At 37.8% G+C, this 19,792-nt stretch overlaps 1 protein-coding gene across 6 annotated transcripts in view; it reads right to left on the bottom strand.

The window, feature by feature from the left end:
- Window positions 1–215: 215 nt before the first annotated feature.
- Window positions 216–19,792, bottom strand: part of TNRC6C (trinucleotide repeat containing adaptor 6C) — a 146,492-nt gene continuing 126,915 nt past the window's right edge. For 5 of the 6 annotated variants that reach the window (XM_058166277.1, XM_058166276.1, XM_058166281.1 and 2 more), the window contains 9 exons: window positions 19,336–19,567; window positions 17,330–17,497; window positions 16,223–16,414; window positions 15,635–15,778; window positions 11,128–11,226; window positions 7,088–7,282; window positions 4,983–5,053; window positions 2,904–3,043; window positions 216–1,742 (listed from right to left, as the gene is read on the bottom strand). In XM_058166277.1, the coding sequence (XP_058022260.1) occupies window positions 1,382–1,742; window positions 2,904–3,043; window positions 4,983–5,053; window positions 7,088–7,282; window positions 11,128–11,226; window positions 15,635–15,778; window positions 16,223–16,414; window positions 17,330–17,497; window positions 19,336–19,567 (1,602 nt within the window). In that variant the 3' untranslated portion in view covers window positions 216–1,381. The remainder of the gene's footprint in view (window positions 1,743–2,903; window positions 3,044–4,982; window positions 5,054–7,087; window positions 7,283–11,127; window positions 11,227–15,634; window positions 15,779–16,222; window positions 16,415–17,329; window positions 17,498–19,335; window positions 19,568–19,792) is intronic. The other variant, XM_058166279.1, reaches the window with a different exon arrangement.

The raw sequence follows: 19,792 nt of genomic DNA, 5'->3' as shown, positions 1-19,792 counted from the left end.
CACAGTTCAACAAGAGTTTTTTTTTCCTTTTTTTTTTTAAACTTTATATTCCGAATGAGAAAAAATGGTGCAATACTCCGGTAATTATTTTCTTGCATTAGTCCACAATAAAAAGCTGCTAAAGGTAGATATACATATTATTCTCCAGAGATACACACTGTAAGTTTTTAAAATGCGGTAAGAGTCCTTGAGTAAACATTTACACATGAATTGTCGCCAGCCCCTCCTATCAGTTTTTTTTTAATTTTTATTTTAAAAAAAACAAGTAGGATTAGCTACAAGAAGGGCTGTGGACACTCAGTGCAAAGTTAGAAGCTAATAACAATTAAACATTTGACCGATAAGCAAATCAAAAGCATATACTGAAAAAGAAGAAAAAAAAAAAAAAAGGTCACACAATTTGTTAAATTGTACACCTGGCACACGCACACATCCATACATTCATACATCAGTTCAACTTGTCCCCAATGCATACATGTAAGAAAGAACCAAAAAAATAATAATAATCCTAGAGCCTGTTCTTTTGTTTTCTGATACCAACCTGGAAGTGTAATAATAGAAAGTGTTCACATTTTTGTTATTGGCCTGCTGGATTCAAGTATAATTGCATGTTTGATATGTTAAATTTTTCTTTCTTTCTTTTTTCTTTCTTTCATTTCTTTTTTTTTTTTAAAAAAGACCTTTGAACTATTTGGGGGGAGAATTAAAAAAAATGACACAAAAAGTAATGAAACAAGTGTAATGTGCATAGGCAAGACCCACGGGAGTAGTGGACCTGGATATTCCACCCCACCTCTCAATCCAAGTCATCCAGCCAAGGGGGCTTAAGATTTGTTCCCCAATAGCTGCTGACAAGCTGGTCAGATGCCACCCCACCCCCACCCCCATTGATTACTGGATCCGCCTCTGGTAATGTGCATAATTATCACAGGCTCATTTTAAATAGGCTTTCTCACCTCCCCCTTCATCCCAACCCCAACTTCCCCAAGTTGATAAAATAACCCTTTCCAGCCCAAATTCTGAAAAGTGCCCTTCATGATAGAACTAGTCTAAGCAGCTTGTATACGTCTTTAAAAACACCATACAAACATAAAAATAAAATTAAAAAGCCGTTGGAAAAAAACCCACACAAAAATCTATCATTAGCACATGACACTGACCAAAGGGAGCCCATACTGTTAACGCAAACAGTTCACAAGGGACTCCAGCAGAGTTTCATAGTCAAGATTAGACAGAGGTACTAAAAAAAGGGCCGCCAGTCTGATCTATTAAAGCTGGATCCTTCGTGCTGCCCTGGACTGGAAAGGGTTACTGCTATTTCTTTCTTTTTTTTTTCCTTTAGTGCTGATGATTGTTACTTCCATTTTGTTTTTCTGGCATCCTAGATGGACTCCCCGCTGAGAAGATCCCCTGGGAGCAGAGTATTCAAAGGCGTTGGGCTTCCGATAACCCTGCCGTCATCGGTGCTGGGAGGACCCCAAAGGCTGCTTGAATACTGAGGGACCCCACCCCAGAGCAGATCGCTGCTCCCTTTCCCACCAAGGCAGGGGGTATTCCAGTGGCCTGCATCATTGCGCACCATGCCATGAGAACTGCTTGTGGAGCCCAAACGTGTCTGAGTGGTTCCAGTGTTGGACTGCCAACTGGAAGTGGGGGGCAGTGGCTGGCCTTGTGCTAAAAAACGGTTCACTTCCTCCTCTCCAGCAAACTCAGCCAAGATGGTAGTGTTCCCCAAAACGCACCTGAAAACACAAAGGAAAACTGCTGAGGCATACTTCTCAGGACCTATGCATTTATTCTGAATGCAGTATATACATTCCCTTAAACATTATTCAAGAGCTAGAACACGGGTGTCAATCTCAAGGCTTAGATCTGGCCTGTAGGGCCATGCTGGACCACTCCATTTTCACTGGCACAGGGCTGCAGGAGGCAATTGTGGCCGAAAACAGACATCGAGCTGGCCATGCCCACCCTGGCCATGTCCCTCCCCAACTGAGGTCAAACACAACCCTGAAGCGGCCCTCAATGAAATCGAGTTTGACACCCCTGAGTTAGAACATTGTGAAATAACCAAATATTACAGTGGCAAACGTGACCAGGAAGTTTTGAATATGGATGTAACATTGTGGACATTTAGATTGATACCTAAGGATGACAGGGAAGCCTTAAAGCAGAAACAATATTGGTTTAGTCTTTTTTTAAAAAATAGAGAGTTGTAAAATAAGATTGACTAGTCACATAACTCCCCACACATTCTATATACCTGTTGTTTCTGTATCCCCCGAGCTGGGCCTGCTGCCAGAAAGCGACTTGGACAGTGAGGGGGAAGGGCCATCAGGACTTACCTCGGGAGCACCGGCTTGCCTGGCTCAGCTCCAGGAGCCAGAAACAGGCCAGGTGGAAGAGATAACGAGGCCTCCATCCCCTGACTCTTCCCTCCCCCCCAAGGCCACGCCTGCAGACCCAGCTGACAGCAATCAGGCTTGGTTTCATAGGCAGGAGAGGAGGGAACAACAGAAGCAAGGGTGGGGCAGGCCTAGGAAGTGCTGAGTCATGGAATCACACCCCACAGGATATAAAAGGAAGCCAGAGCTGCTGTGTCTCTTTGTAACAGGCAAATCCACTGATTAAGAGCTGAAGTTTGTTTCTAGGTCACTCACCAGCGTCGTGGAAGATAATGGAGGCTCTTGGCAGACGCTGGCTATTCTGCTGCCAGAGCTGATAGTGACGGCTAATTAAGCCATCATTTGGACGGAGGCGAGGGAGGACAGAACAATACCATCCTTCTTTGTTCGCTATTCATACCTCCTTTTTACTGTCCAAGGCAATCGTTAAATATATCACAAGCCTCAACTGGGCATGCTATTCTTGAAAAACAGTCAATACTAAATCAAATAACATACATGTGCAGAGACTTCTGAGCCTTTGCTGCTTCCTCCTTGGAACTGTATCGGACCACAGCATTCCCTTGAGTCAGGTTCAGATGGAATGTAATAAGAGGACCATGTTGCAAGCATAGAGTACGCAGTGTAGAGCCATCAATCTAATTAGGGAAAGCAAAAAGAAAAAAGTGTGAGTGATTTCTCTCCTCCCCTAGTGGCATTACTATTTGACTAAAGGAGAGCAACATATTAGTAAAAAGTCAAATCCATACCTTAAAAACATATAAAATAAAACAACGTAGATTCCTCCCAGAGATTTAGTGTATTGATGAAACAACTCTTCCATCTTCCACACCCTCTACCTGAACAAGCATACCTACAATCGAGCTATTTCTGGAGCTTCCCTTCAAGCTCTGCTGCCTGTAGAGTAGAACCTTACCATTCCTAGTTGCCTTCAGAAAAGTGATGAGAGGTCAGGGTCAGAGCTCTAATGAATACACTTTTGAGGGATGGAGTGGAACCACCAGCCCTGAAATAGGCATTGATGTGCTTCGTGTTCAAGAAGCCACCATTAGATCCAGACAGTTTGGAAACCTGTCGACAATTTCAAGCTTCCTTTTGTTGTGAAGGTTATTGAGAAAGTGGTAGAGTTCCAGTTGCAGAGGGTCCTGGAAGAAATTTGATTATCTGGCCTTTTTCAGCTGGGTGTCAGAATACTTTGTTAGCTTTTGTCAATGATGTGTGGACAACCAAGATTGTGTGGCCTTCCTGATCCTCCTTGATCTCTCAACTGTGTTCAGAACCACTGATCATGGTATTGTTCTGGACCATGTCTGGGAGATGAGAGTAGGAAACAAGTGTTACAGTAGTTGTTCTTTCCCTAGAGCCAGCTCTGGTTTTTGTTGCTGGGAAGGAAGAATTGAAGCCAGAAGGTGCTTGGGACCTGCAGGGTTCAACTCTCTTTCCTCTATTCCTTTTGTTGTTGTTAGTTGCAAAGTTGTGTCCGACCCATTGCAACCCCATGGACGACATTCCTCCAGGCCCTCCTGTCCTCCACCATCCTCCGGAGTCCATCCAAGCTCATGCCCACTGCTCCAGTGACTCCATCCAGCCACCTCGTTCTATTCCTTTACAGATGCATAAAGCCACTATGAGAGGTTATCTATTGACATGGGACCAGGTAGCATCAGTTCACTTATTTCTCTATTGAGACACTGGACTGCATATAAGGTGTAATCTAAGTTCTGACCCATTCCCTTGATGCTATTAGGATCTACGTGAAGAACATCATACTCAGTCTCCATCTCCACAAGACAGAGTGACTGTGATTTCAGAGGTCTGGCGAGTCTGAGAATATTGAGGTCCCTATTTTTAATTGGTTCATAATTTGAAAATTAATTATTCTTGTTCAATGAGAAAAATGGCAGCTGTGGCCAACAGGACCATTGCACAATCCCATCTTGTTCATAAATTTCTACTGGAAAGTACTCTGCATGGGGCTGCCCTTGAATACCACCCAAAAGCTACAATTTAAGAATGTTGCTGCTGAAGTATTTATTGGTATTCTTCCTGTTGCCTGTGAAACACTTTGAGAACTGCAATGATTAATAGTGATCTGGACTTAATTCAAGGTGCTGGTTGTCATCTTTTAAGCTCTGGTTGTCAACTTTAAAGGCCTACAAATGATTTAGGATCTGGTTATCTTGAACCAATCTAAGATGATCTGCTAATCCAGTGAGGTCAGGGACAGAGGACTTTCTCAAATATCCTACTCTTAAGAGAATGTAATCATTAGGAAACATGAAACTGGGCCCTCACTATTGCTGCCTTTCTCCAATAGAGTAGCATCCTCCCTGTAATTGCAATAATCCCAGCCCTCCATCAAACCTTCAATGAGTGAAGTGCAGACGCACCCAATGCAGCTGGTGCTTATGCCATTCTAACATTTAATAAATAAATAAAAATACTCCCCTGAGATCAAACACAGTCCTGATGCTGCCCTCAATAAAGTTGAGTTTGACATCCCTGGTCTAAGAGTTTACAAGTACAATGCTGAGCATTTTTATGACTCTTCCTCTAATTTATTGTAAATTCATTTACCTGGGGAGTGAGGTTACGGAGAACTAGCCAGCTACTTGTTCTTCCTGAGCTGTCAGTACTCCAGGCTGAGCCTACAACCCAAACAAAGAAAACATTAGGAAAAGGCCAACCTAATAATTGAAAAAGAAGAGCAGAAGATACAGGACACAAATTTGATGAATACAATTTCTACGAGTGCTTCTAACGGGAAATGTATTTGGATCAGAAGATTTAGCAAAAGTCTGCTAGCCCTCCTCTCCTCCCTTCATGTGTAATTCCAGAGAGAGAGAGAGAGAGAGAGAGAGAGAGAGAGAGAGAGAGAGAGAGAGAGAGAGAGAGAGAGCGCTGTTTAAGTGAACCTTGTGGTTGTTAAGTGAACACTGGTTGTTAAACAAGTCCATTTTCCCCAATGGGCATTTTTAACCAGAAACCAGAAGGAATTGTTGGAAACTGGCAAAAAACATAGAAAACTTCAGTCACATGACTGGGTAGGATATTGTAACTGGTCATAAGTGTGTGAGCATGTGTGCGTGTGTGTGTATATGCGTGGTTGTCAAAACTCCAAAAACAGGTCAAGTAGCTCTGGGAAGGTCAGTCGTAAATTAGAACACTTGCTAAGCAACCGGCCATTAAGTGAGGACCGCTTGTATTTGGTTTGCCTTAAGGGTTCAGAGCTGTATGGAATCTGGTTTCCTTTGACCCTTTGAGGGATTGCAAAAGATCCGGATGGGGGAATACTTTTTAAGTGGAACTAGGATCGTGACCACCTAGTCACGCCCACCCAGCCACATGACTGCCAAGCCATTCCCACCCAGTCACATAACTGTCAACCCACGCCCACAGAACCAGTAGTAAAAAAATTTGAAACCCACCACTGGTATGTGTATATGTGCGTGTGTAAGTGTGTGCGTGCACACATGCAGACGTACGCACACACACTTATATCCCATGCTTGGAAACTTCTGTGATTTGCAGAAATACACTAAATTGAGGACAGGGAAAACATCTGTTCCAATAGTCCTTTGAGAGTGATATAGGCTGATATAGGCTGACTGATTGATTTGAGGATAACAAGGAATTGAATAAAAGCAGAACAGAATGTGAAGAGAGAATGAAAGCATGTCTTGCCAAATGAAAGTCACAATAAAATTACTACATTTCAATATAGACTTGTTGACATTTCTATAGTGTTTTCTAAGCTGCACATTATATATCTATATCATCTATACGTATCTATGAAAGGTAGTGTAAGTGTAATACAATCTATTCATAGATACGTCTGTATAGGTTTGTAAAATAAATTAAATAATTCAGACTCTAAACAGAGGGCAGATGCATCTGAGCTCAAGTGATTGACATTGACAATATTGTACTGTCAGTCTTCAAAGCAGGGCTCTCCAACTTTCACAATTTTAAGGTTTGTGAAGTTCAACTCCCAGAATTCCTCAGCTAGGAATTTCTTAGAGGCGGACCAGAGTTGGGAATCAAAGTAAAGAATGTTAAAGTTACTTTTATTATAGGGTTACTGTAAAAAAAAATCTTGCATGAATGAAAGCACCTTCCTCCTCCCTGCTTTTATCTGTACAAGAACTAGGGACGATCAATTATGAGATGCTTTCTGAAACTACCCTTCTGCTTTGAATATAAATTTATCTGATTCTTGCCTTGGTTGCGGCCAATTCTCCTGTTCCTCAAGGTTATTTTCACAACCTATTACATACACTAATGTTTAGGTCAGGATTTTCCACATAAAAAGTAAATATATATTTACTTTTAAATATATATTTGATGAACGTATCTTTTCTTTTATGTACACTGAGAGCATATGCACCAAGACAAATTCCTTGTGTGTACAATCACACTTGGCCAATAAAATTCTATTCTATTCTATTCTATTTATTTAGCTAAGAAAGAGTTGGACTGATCCAAATTCTAAACTACCCTTAGCTAGGAGGTTCATTGACTGTCTTTAGATTGGTTACCCTTTTCAACCCTAACAGGGTTGATTTTGTGGAGAAAAACTGGATGAGAAAGCCTTATGTATGCTGCCTTAAACTCTTAAAGGAACACAGATAAACTATGCAATTAAGTCAAAAGAAAAAGAAGAAGAAGGAACTCAGGAATACCAGAGGAGTAAGAGCTGGTCCAACCCAATGGGCTGGCACCCCAGGTAGACGATGGCTTGGTGTTCGTTAAGCCTGGAGGTGGCCTTGTAGGAGCTGTAGTGTTCCTGGGAACCTTCCAGAGTTCGTGTGACAAAGAGGCTTGTGTGTGAGAAATTGGACCAGAAGACCATGTTGATTTGATGTCTGACAATTTACCTGTAATAGAGAAATGCAATTTAGAATGTCAGAATGTGGAGTTTACGGACAAACTGAGTTCCTCAGGTTTCTGCTGTCTGTATATAAGCATAAGTGAATTTTAAGAAACATAATTGCTCATCTTTTTTAATTTTGTTGTTAATTCTTCCCCCCCCCCCAGTTTTCTGCTATGTAAATCTCATTAATCCATCAAAGATTCTCAAAATGGTTTCTAAAATATGAAATTCATCTGGCATCATAACTTCAGAATAAATTCAAATATTTACCAGTCTCAAGCAGATAATATCATTTTACTCTCCCAGCCCCCAAGAGAAAAGGAAAGAAACTGCTCATTTTCATGAAGCATATAGAAGCTACTTTGTGATCCACAAAGATCTTTGGGAAAGGGTCTGTAACTTTCGATTAACAACAGTGCATGCTTCACAGAGACAACAATTGGCTTGATTCCTTTGTCTACTAAAGCCCAGAAGCCCAGCAAAAACAAAGTATATTCTACAAACCTAATTCCTGAATTACAGGAATAAAACAGAAAGAGAATTCCTCTCCCTATTAAAAGAGAATGGGAAAGTGAGGATGAAGGATAACATGCAAGAGGAAGATAGATGCGGAAGATTCTTCATTTATTATTTTCAGTAACCCACTTAGCTATCACAGGGAATGAAGAAGAAAGAGGGGTGTCTCACAAAACTTTCACCAGGTAGTCCTTATGACAATGATTTATTCCTGTAATCATATATTTCTGAATAGTTTTTATCACTACTATCTCTAACTTGAATTTCTATACCAAATATAGTGAAACATCTGAAAGATGATTAAGGCAACTAAGTAACATATTAAAACAGCAATCATATGAATAAACCATACTTAGATGTCAATTAATAGAAATATAGAGTAACAGATTATCATTGAGATATTTCCCGAAGTCTATAAAGGAAGGTAGTTGATACACAGCCTAAACTGCAATCTTAAATACACTTTCTAATAGATTAAATCTACTAAACTCTGCTACAAGTATTGAGTTTCAATCAAAAGAACCCTCCCGTTCTATGCCACCATCTAAGCACGGCTTCTCCTACTATTTTTCTCAGTTCTTAACCTTTTATGAAGTATAAAGCTGTAGCTTATATGAACCAGGTTGCTGCCAAGTTATTTAAATCTCCATTTCCAGAAAGATTGATTATTTGCACAAAACCAGTAAATTCTGAAAAATTAACTTCAGGATCTAAACCAAGTTTTACCCCAAAGAGAAAAACAGCCCCACCAAAGGAAAATGCATCCTAGGTAAAATAAACATCAACTATTTCTTTATTTTAAAACCTTTTGAATTGAAGATTCAAGAGAACTTTCAGATTTTATTTTTTAACTGCCAATTTTAATTACATTTTAATTTCTTAAAAAATTACTTTAACTGGAATTAAAGATTATGATGAGTCTGTGGAAGAATGTCTATGAAGAGTCTCAATCATCCAGGGTATGGTTGTCTCAAAGGTGCTTTTTCCAAATGGCAACTGGACTTTGAAAAAACCCTTTTGGAAAAAGCACCTTTGGGGTAGTCTGTGAAAGGGGTTAAAGATAATTTGAATCAGTGAGGGTAACAACTATAAAGGTGCATTTGGTGGAAAGAAAGAAATAGGTTTATATGTTGCTGGCCAAATGGAGGTTTCCACATTTTTTTCCAGGTTATGATGAAATCTAAACCTTTGAAGTAGTTCAGTCTGCAAACTAAAATAAAACAATATTATGATAACAGATTGCAATTTTGAAGGATTGATGAGCTGTTAATTACCTTATTTTTAGTGAATCGGTTGAAAAAGGCATACAGATAGTCCTTGACTTACAACCACAATAGGGACCAGAAAATTCATTATTGTAGTGTGGTTGTTAAATCACGTAATCATGTAATCACATTTTGTAGCATTTTTCTGCCATGGTTGTTAAGCAAATAACCATAATTGTTAAGTGAAATATCATATGGCTGTGACTTGCAATCTTCCCTGAGAGCTTCCCCATTAACTTCACTTGTTGGAAGACAGCTGGAAAGGTGATTGTGTGACATAGAACTAGGGGTAAAAGGCTATCGGTTCGGCTGAACTGGTAGCGGCGGCAGCACAAGGCTCCACCTACCTGCCCAGACGTTGTTACTTCCTGGTTTTAACCAGGAAGTAACCTGTTTTTGACCCTCTGTGCATGCGCAGAAGGCTTTGTGCATGCACAGAGGGTCTAAGTGCACAGGGAGTGCATATTTCCGAACTGGTAGGGAAGGTAAGTATATTTCACCCCTGCATAGGACAATGCAATCATCACTGTAAATGTGTGACAACTGCCAAGCACCTAAATCACAACTGCATGATCGTGACTGAAACTGAAATCGTCACTGAAACAGTTGTAAGTCACTAATACTGGCAGTATTTTGGATGGCTCCCAGAAATTATATATAATTCTAGTTGTAATTCTTTAATTCTTCCTATTCTTTAATTCAGGGTCCAATTCTGGAAATTGGGGGAAACCTCAGTGGACAAATTAGCTATGACTAGCAAAGGTCCCAATGAAAGATGACAAATGCACAAGTACATAAATAAAACAAAATTCTTAAGAGCTGTTGCTGAGGAAGAAAGTAGCCAACATATTTTTGAATGTTGGGTCCAATATTATCTGATATACAATACACACTGTGATAGAAAAGGCGGATCCATTCTTCCCATTGAGTGAATAAAACACACACCATTTATGTATATGTTTTTTTTTTTCATTTGCTTTTTCTAACTCCATCAGTGCATACCAGTGACTGCATGATGAAGACCACAGCTGGCATTTTTGCCTTAAATCACGCAAAACAACAAGCAGATGATGAACAAGATTATTGTCCGTTATTCTCATTTTACACATAAGATATACATTATGATCCCACATCATATATACTGCTTTATATTGTTGTTTCCACAATGTAGGTGAGTCATATTTTTCTTACTGTTAGGTACATGATGCTTCTTTTAAATATATTTTTAATCTTTATATGCCACCTAGAGTTTCTTGGTGACTTAGGCGGCTAAAAATAAGTGAACAAAGAAAATGTGAAACAAAGCACGAACAAGAGCACTGTGTCAGAATTTAGAGATTGACAAAAGCGCAGATAATAAAGCGTGCTGCTACTTTCAAGTATCCTTCCCCCGTGTCCTCCTTGAGTCTCTGAATTCCTACTTGCACTAATGGTCTAAGAATAAAATAGCTGCTAGCACCTTGATAACGTGCTGACACATGAGCACAGACGGTGCGGATATTCATCCTTACCCAACTTGATTATGACCATCTTGATTATTACTACGTTCTTCAAGACAAAACATGGTTGAGAAAGGGAGGGAGAGAGGGCGCAGAAGAGCAATAGGGGCTGCGCCTCTTTGGATCAAGTCATTCTCCCAAAATAAAATGCTCAATGTCGGATAGGTGGTGTTCTTTGCTGCATAACTTCTGCTGGTAATTGTGTGTATGCTAGGTATATGAAGAAAATGTTTATGTCTCAAAATTAGTTTAACAGAAATTAGCATTATATTGAATGTCTGTTTCTCATACTGAAGCAATGCATAGCCTGGTATGGGCAGTCGCACATATACATATACATATATATGTACATATATATATACATACACACACACACACACACACACACACACACACATATCCCAGTTACATGTTCACTACTGCTAAATTCTTAGGACAGTCATTTGAACAAAGGAGCCCAATATGCAAAAAGAAGTACACTTGTACTGTTGTTGTCACTGCAAAGAACAGAGGCTGTGTGAAAACCTCCTATCCCAGGGGCCTCTTAGGAGAAAGGCCATTGGTCATACCTGCAATGCTGCTGAAAGAGCTACTGTAGCCGGAGGCACTAAGTGGCCAGGCACTCGATGAAGGCAGCTTGGTATTCTGAGATGATGTTGGGGATGACCCTGCAGAACCAGCAAAGAAGCAACTAAGAAAGATGGGCAGAATGGTGTCTACGATAGCATATGCAATTCTCACACCATCACATGCAAACAAAAACCATGCAAGGGAAGATGCTAGTCCAGCCCTGCCTTTGACGCCTAGCTATGAAATGTTATAGAAAGCATGGTTCAATGTACGGTAGTGAATTCACTATCAAAGAACAACACGGTGAGAAAGATGATGGTGTTCATGCAGAAATATATATCCCTTAACTCTGTCATAATCAACATCAATATTCATTGCCATTGTATCCACAATTTACGAATTGCATGTGAAAAATATGAAAATGCAGCCATGTTAATTATGATGAGTCTGCCTTGCATTCTATGGTAGGTATTTTCAGAAGAAAAGGCACATCTCTGCCCCATTTGCCTGTAAAAAAACCTTGCCATGGCCACCATTGACCAATCTTGTCCCCTTGACATTCCTGCAAGGTTGCTGAAATGTGTGTTCTAGTAAGCCTTCCTACAACAATGGTGACACTCAATATTATACCACAACACAGGGTAAATTTATGATTGCTGCATTATGCAAGGAGACACTGAAAACCAAATGTCAGATTCCATGCAACAGATTTGTTGAAAACCATCCACCTTTAAGATGATCACACTACTATGAACCATCTGGAATTCTATATCTGTTGCATTGCTCGTTTCAGAAAGTGACATAAATTATTTCCCAATGCATATATGTGCCTTAGCAGAAAATGCAAACATGATTCTTATATCCATGTCTTCTGCCTAACCTGTGCACTTCAAGAAATAAACTTTAGTATAAAGTTTTTCCAAACAATCCAAACTAATAATCCACAATTTACTATTGTTACTTTACCAACAAAAACATCTATTCTAATGTCAAGAATGAAAGAATGAATATCACTCCCATATTTTAAGTAGTTTGCAAATCACAAACTAAAGTCAAAGATAACCATGTCTTCTTAGGGATATGAAGAAATCCTCCGTCTGAGATTCACGGTTTGCTTATGAAATATTATTCTAAAATCTGTGATTCTTTTATATTAGCTTCAAGTATGTTCCATTTTGAACTCCTCAAACTTTGAACATGTATGAAGTGTCTGTTATATGATTCTAATTATTTTTAATAGCTTTTAACTTTAATACTTGATGTCTTGAATATTCTGTTGAATGGAAAGTTAGAGTGTAAATTAATAAATACATTTTCCACAGAAAACAGATGGTATGATATTCTGTGGAAGCAGCATCTATAAGCACAGGGTGCTATTAGGATTCAGTAGTTACTTGTTTTATATCCACTCCCCACTGCACAGACCATGATGGAACATCCATGCCACCTTCTCTATACTGTACCTAATTCTAAGCATAAGTAACTTGTACTAAATTTAATAGAGAAAGTGAACTACAGATAGATTTAAAGATGCTCCATTCTCCCTTACTTATCATGCTGCCTAGGAGAAAGTTGTCTTTTGCATACCAGTGCCGTAGATAGATAATATGCAAACTATATAACAATCAGAAAATAAAAAAGTGAAATTTGGCAAAGTTTCTATAATGTGTCAAATATTCCCTCCGATTTTGCTTCAAATTAAAAAAAAAACTTTTTTTCTCTTGCAAAATTAATAAAGAAAAGTAAGGTGAAATATTAAATATTCAATTTCCTTGTACACATATTGTACATTGACAATAAAGATTTGATTTGATTTGAGGTAAAGGATTTCAATGGTCAAGGAAAATGTTCTTGATTCTTTTTAAAAAAAATAAAGTAATAAAATATAATAAGTTTCATAAAAGAATAGAGTAAAATAGAAGGCAAGATACAAATCCAAAATAGAAATGAGAAAGTTTCAAAGGTGCCTCCCATATCTTCTTCCTAATAAAAATATCTCCCTAGCTTTTATAAGTTGGGGTTTGTTTTTTTTGTTTTTTTGTTTTTTTTTGCTCCATGAGGAAAATACATGAGAGCAGGGCTGTCAACTCCCAGCCCATAGGCCGGATGCATCACGTGCTGGCAATACCTGGTTTAGTGAAAGGGAAAAAAAATCCTGATACGTCATGTGACGCAGCCGTGACCACTTGAATTTGACACCCCTGCATAAGAGCTACTCTTTAGAGTACAAGTAGCAGTAGCAAGTGGAGACAAAAGTGAAAACAGCGAAAAGAAAAAGTGAGAGTAATAGAGATAATCTAAAACCCCACAATTAACATTCTAACATTCCATTCAGCAAACCATTACACAATTTAAAAGGCTGGAGCAGAAACTCTGACTGTGGATGTCTTTCTGATCTATTTGCAAATTTGAACCCCAGTGACTTTAATTCAACAGACCTGAAACAGCCCAATGAAATTTGGCAATGGTTCCATCATAGGTCTCTGAATTCAGGGAGAGAAAGAATAAAACTAATGTATAGATATGCTTTTATGCTCACTTTCAGATTGAGCAGATCGATCAAGTGTGTAACTTCTTCAGATCAAAGGGCAACTTGCCTTTGAAGATATGCGAAGGTCCTCTAAGGACTAATTGGTTGAGAATAACATTTAATATATTTTCATTGGAAAATATTTATTTCCATTTTTTAGTACATTAAAAATTATGCTCCTGAGGCATCTCTAAAAGGTCTTGAAAACTGTTTAAAAGATTTGTGAAAATGTATATACTTTTTTCACTCTACTTCTGATGTTCACCTAAAATGTTGGAAAAGTGCTGAAAAAACATGCATTTTTCAAATTCCCTCAATCAGCCAAAAGGTAGGCAGAAAAACAAAATTAGACACTGTGCAGGAAGTGTCAGAAGCAAGGAAAAGAAAAGTATCACAGGACATAAAGAAAGGAAAAGCACCAGATATTTACAAATATATGTACAGTAATTATCCATCAAGAATCTCAAATCTAAGTTCCCTGTATCATGTCCACAAAATTCACATGTAGTCATAAAACCAACACGTTAATTTCAAGCTTATCTTCCTTAAAATGTTGAGCAGGCCAAAGACTTAAAAATTTAACTTCAACAGAAAATTCTTTCTGGTGGCATTTTATCTCACAAATACAATATGATTTTAACTATGAAGTAAGGCTAGAGCTTCTGGTGCCTGCAAGCAACCAGTGCATATAGATTTTAAGAGTAATCCCGCTCCTCAGTCACTCTGAAATATAGGAATGTATTTTACACCAAAAAGAGAGAATGAATAATTCATGTCATAACACAATAGCACTTTTAGAAGTATTACAAATTTAAATTAGGTAGCAAAGCTCTCTCCAAATTAAGCAGCTAGCCTTAGTTTGGTTTTCTCCTTACCCCCTGCTCCCTGACAATATCACTGATATCAGTCCCCCCACCCCCCAGCAGCCTTACATTCAGAACAGGAAAGGGAACAATATTTATTTTCTCTTCTGGAGTAGAGGAAAATGATCCATTCCTTTGCACGAAGATACAGAGGAGAGATCATTACTTCCATTTTCTGAACAAAAAAAATAAATGCTTCTCTTTTCAGGTCAGCACACATTATAGGTATCTTACATTGTTCTACAGGATTTGGACATGTAGTATGGCTTAATACCATCATATTTGAAAAAGATCAAATATGAAAGGGAAAATCTCATTAAAAAGAACTGTTACATTTTATATTGCTTTTATAATTCTCGGATCAGAATGATATTTTCTCTCAGTAAGTTATTATCTTGATTATTGATGTAACAAGGTAATTGCAGAATATTAGCTTAGATCTGAAAATATGTTTCTATGCTATACCATACAGGAACCGTAGTGAGAGATAAATCTTCACTAAGTCCCAAGAAAAACAGAGCCACTTCTAGAGGAAAGAAGTTTCAATGAGTTCTATTAATTTTCTTACAGGCTGAAAGCTCCAGAGAAGAATAAAAAACCCCTTTCCATTGAACCCCTTATATTTAAAAGAGACAAGGTATCAGATATTTCAAATCAGGTATTTCAATTTATAGTTGTACAAGATTGAATATCAAATGAGACATGGCAAGAAGCAACAACATTTTCTAACGTCTTTTCAGATAAAAATTAAAAAGTAATTTAGCATTATGTGGCTGTCAAGTTAAGCAGACAAGATGGGGTTTAAGACCTATAAAAGAGTATATCTTTTCTTAAGACAGAGATAGCCAGAAGAATTTTTAGTGTACAACTTACCCCTGCCAAAAAACAAAACAAAATACAGCAAAACAAACACCCCAAAACCAGTTACAGGAGATCACACTATTTCACTGATTTAGTTGTCAAAGCTGTTTTGAGGTTTAACTATTAAAAATGCACACTGCTGTATAACTTGGTAATTCTGAGCCTGAACATAGTCTGTCATGTACTCTAAAATCCACATATGTTAGAAGAGAAACAAAAAAATGCAATAAGGATAAATGATTGTGACAGTACCTCCACTTTTGAGTAAATAGCGATTGACATCCTGTATAGTGGTGTTAATTGTAGGACCTGTAGGAACACTTCCAGGGGTAACATCAGGATCATTTTCAGGGTCAATATTTTGTAATCCTTTCCATGGTACTCCAGGATGAAATTCTGCTTGGCAAAACAAGATGAAATCAACATTTTACTTCTCAAGAGTCACAGAAAATAGAGATTTATGGAGAGCCTTATCGATGGAAGTTTTGGTGGGTGGATTTTGCTGTAAAATTTCAGAACTAACGCAGAACAGAACAATTGTTCATTGTTAGACCACTGGGATTCCTGATATTCTATGTTCAACAACAGTATAAGATTAATAAAGTGCTTAGATAAAGCCTCAAAAGAACATTTATTCATTTCATTCAATGGAAAAATAATGAGGAAGTAGAACATAAAAAGTAAGCTGGTGCATTTTGAATGCTAGGTAAGGAAATGCATATCTTTGGTCTGAAAAAAACAAAGTACATACTACATTGGGTTCTCAACAACAATGCATTTCAGGACAACTTTGTTAAATTACTTCTAGACAATATTTCTACAATACTTATTGAAGATTACCTGGTGGCCAATTGATGCTGGAGCCGTTGGAGATTTTATCACTATCAGATTTGGCACGTGACCAGCTATGAGGAACAGCTACAGGAGGACTGGCTGGTGATTCACTATTTTGAATAAGATCATACCGGCCATAAGAATCATCAATGGAGGACTTTCCTGGAGGACCAATACTCAGACCTCCAGGGATAGCACCTGGAAATGGAAGAAGTACAGGCAAGAGATCATAAGCTTATTAACAATATTAAATGCTGGTGATGTTTCCTATTGCATCTCACTATCAAAAACAAATGAAACTACATTTCAGTCACAAAAGGCAATATGATTCTGTGCATTTAATGGAAGGATAGAAGATTAAATTAGGAAAGGTCAGAAGATTACTACAAAAGATTCATCCAGTTAAAAACAGAAACCTTTCTACACTTTTGCAGGATACAAAAAGGACAATGGGACTTTGCTAACAACTCAATCAGTAAATAACACTGGTATTTCTTTTAAGTAATAGAATAATAACTGAGCTTCAGAAATGTGATTTTGCCACAAAACAAGCAACCAAAGAGACATTTCAATGCTTAGACTGAAATGTAATGATTGTAAACATCATACATTATTTTAAGTATAGTTATAGATGCAGCTGTTGTAAGCTGCATACAATTACATTAATAATGGAAGCATGGCTGATAGTAATCTTCTGTTCTCTAGGATAATTTTGGAGTTGTTCATTTAAATGAAAAAATAAACCTTCTGTGAATATTCTAAAATATTCCTCAGAATTTCTGAGGAAATTAAATTTTCTAAGTGCTAAGCTAGGCATGATTGCAAACTCCTACTGAGTTCAATGGGCTTATTCTCAGGAAAAAAAACAATATCCTAAAGATTCATTCATTCATTCTTTCTTTCTTTTGCTTCCTCCATCTATCTATCTATCTATCTATCTATCTATCTATCTATCTATCTATCTATCTATCTATCTATCTATCTATCTAAAATTTTAATAGTCTGGTTTACTCCATTCTACTTTTGATTCTGTCAAATATTCTATCAAAGAATATTTACAAAAAATGTTCTATGACAAATGAATTCTATGTATTTATAAGGTATATGCATTACCATGCTTGCTAGGGTTCTGGTCAAGTGGAGAAGCAGCACTGGAAAGATTATCCATTGAATTGGGGTGTGTCCACTGAGGAAGGCGAGACTGGGACTGAGAAGTATCCTTCACTGACAAACCACCAGGAATGTCCATACTATTTACATTCATGTTTGGGTTCAATCCAGCTAAAAGGAAGTGGATAAACTGTCAGACTTTCTTAATTTCTGGTATTTAATGGCAATTTATATTTCAGGTCATAAACTAACATTATATGTCTATTGATAAGGCAAATGAGTAGAGGAGGAGGAGGAGGAGGAGAGGAGAGAAGAAAAAAAGCACTAGGAAAAAAAATCAAATATCATCTTAGCTCACTTCATTACTTCTAAAAACTCAACATACAGATGTAAAAGGATTCTTTTCTTTTGCTGATATGGAGTTAACTTTTTATCATTCTAAGATCCTAAATTTTAATACTACTGGAGAAATCTTTCTGGTGTTATAGAAATAAGAAAGTAATATATTGGAAAAGATAGCCCTCTAAGAGGTAGAGGATATTGCACATCTTCTCTTTAATCAACTTTGTAGATGTCGAAAAAAAATATGTGACAAAATGAAGAACTCCAAAGGTTAATGGCCACTTTTTAGGATTATTCCAATATGTAGGATCCAATCACTTGCATAGTAGCATTAGCAAATTTTGTATCAGCCGGGCACTCCAGAGAAATATGAAGTATAGTATTTCAAATGCCACTAAGAGGTCCACTATATTCATCTCTTCCAAGACACTTTAAGTCTGATGCCAGAAAAAAAGTGTTCAAATACAGGACAACTTAGCAGAGGTCTTTCAGAAATAGATATATGTACTGAAAATTTGCATGGTGATTTTTAGCTATAAATGTCATCATATTTTCTTTCTTTTCTATCTAAAAATGGTTGTATATAAGAAATACATGGATTGGAAACCAGTAGAGAATTTATAATTCTATATTTGCTAGATTGAGGAGTTAAAAAATATTTTCCCAAAGAAGACAATGACACTTTTATAATGCTGCCAAGAAAAATGCATGGATCTAATCCCTAGGAGTTGAGCTCAACTATAGTATGTTTTTATTTTATTTTTAAAGACATGATCTAGTAGGATCATGGGAGATCCACCATCCTTAGGTTCTGCACTGCTGTGTCCTGGATTAAGTAACTATTATTATTATTATTATTATTTATTCAATTTTTATACCGCCCTTCTCCCGAAGGACTCAGGGAGGTGTATAGCCAAGATAAAAAACAAACAGTACAAATTATACAATTTAAAATACTAATTAAAAAACTTATTATAAAAATGGCCATATAAAACTAAAAACCCCATTAAAATTAATAATAAATTTAAAACCAATAAAATTTAGGCCAGCCCCGCGCGAATAAATAGATGTGTTTTCAATTCGCGGCAGAAGGTCCGAAGGTCAGGTATTTGGCGTAAACCCGGGGGAAGTTCATTCCAGAGGGTGGGAGCCCCCACAGAGAAAGATCTTCCCCTGGGGGCCGCCAGCCGACATTGCTTGAACTACATCATCATAAAAATGCAAAAGGTGCATGGAGAAGAACAGACTAAAGGAAGATAGACTCAAAGCATGAGGAATTTTAGTTATCTATGAGCTGGCAATCGGGCAACTTGTGGGATATTCTGGACTGTAATTCTCATAATCTATATAACTGGTCAGGATCAAAATAAAAAAAAAATTAGAGGGCACCAGGTTATCCATTCATATTTCCCAAACAGAAAGTTTTGTGCTTGCTGACACCTAACGTTGTGAATAGGAATTGTCTACATTTTACTCTTCTATTGACAGAGAAGGAAAAACATAGAAGCTGCTTCTAATAGTGAGGAATGAGGCAAAAAGACTTGGGCAACAATGAGGGAGAGAGAGAGAGAGAGAGAGAGAGAGAGAGAGAGAGAGAGAGAGAGAGAGAGAGAATATATTATTAGTAAATTATGAGCAATAAAGTCCTTTACAAAAACCACGCTTACCAAGGGGGTAAGGAGCAAAGGTGTTCGGTGAAGACTGTTGCTCTTTGGTCTGCAGGTCAGATAGGCCAGGAGCTTGGGGATGGGGTGAAAAGTTATCCATGGCTGATTTGCCTGCAGAGGGGTGCAAAGATAGGTGTGGAGGGGGTGGCTGCTGCTTCATAAGCAGGGCCTGGGCCAGCTGGCGCTGGTGCTGCTGAATTTGCTGCTGCATGTTATTGATTGTACGTGCAACCTACAAAATAATAGTAACAAGAATTTTAAAAACAGAAAACAGCCCAAAGATTATGATTTTCTACTATGAGCCAAAGAGCTACACTAGCAATAAACTCATTGGTGAAACTTCAGATGTGTCAGACATAGGTTACAGAAACTGAAATCTGTTATTACAGGTAGTCTTCAACATATGACCATTTGTTACAGTGATACTGAATGGATTTAGATTGGTCCACAGTTATGG

This window comes from Ahaetulla prasina, chromosome 2, assembly GCF_028640845.1.
Source record: "Ahaetulla prasina isolate Xishuangbanna chromosome 2, ASM2864084v1, whole genome shotgun sequence".
NCBI classification, from domain to species: domain Eukaryota; kingdom Metazoa; phylum Chordata; class Lepidosauria; order Squamata; family Colubridae; genus Ahaetulla; species Ahaetulla prasina.
This window is presented reverse-complemented; position numbering and strand designations above follow the sequence as displayed.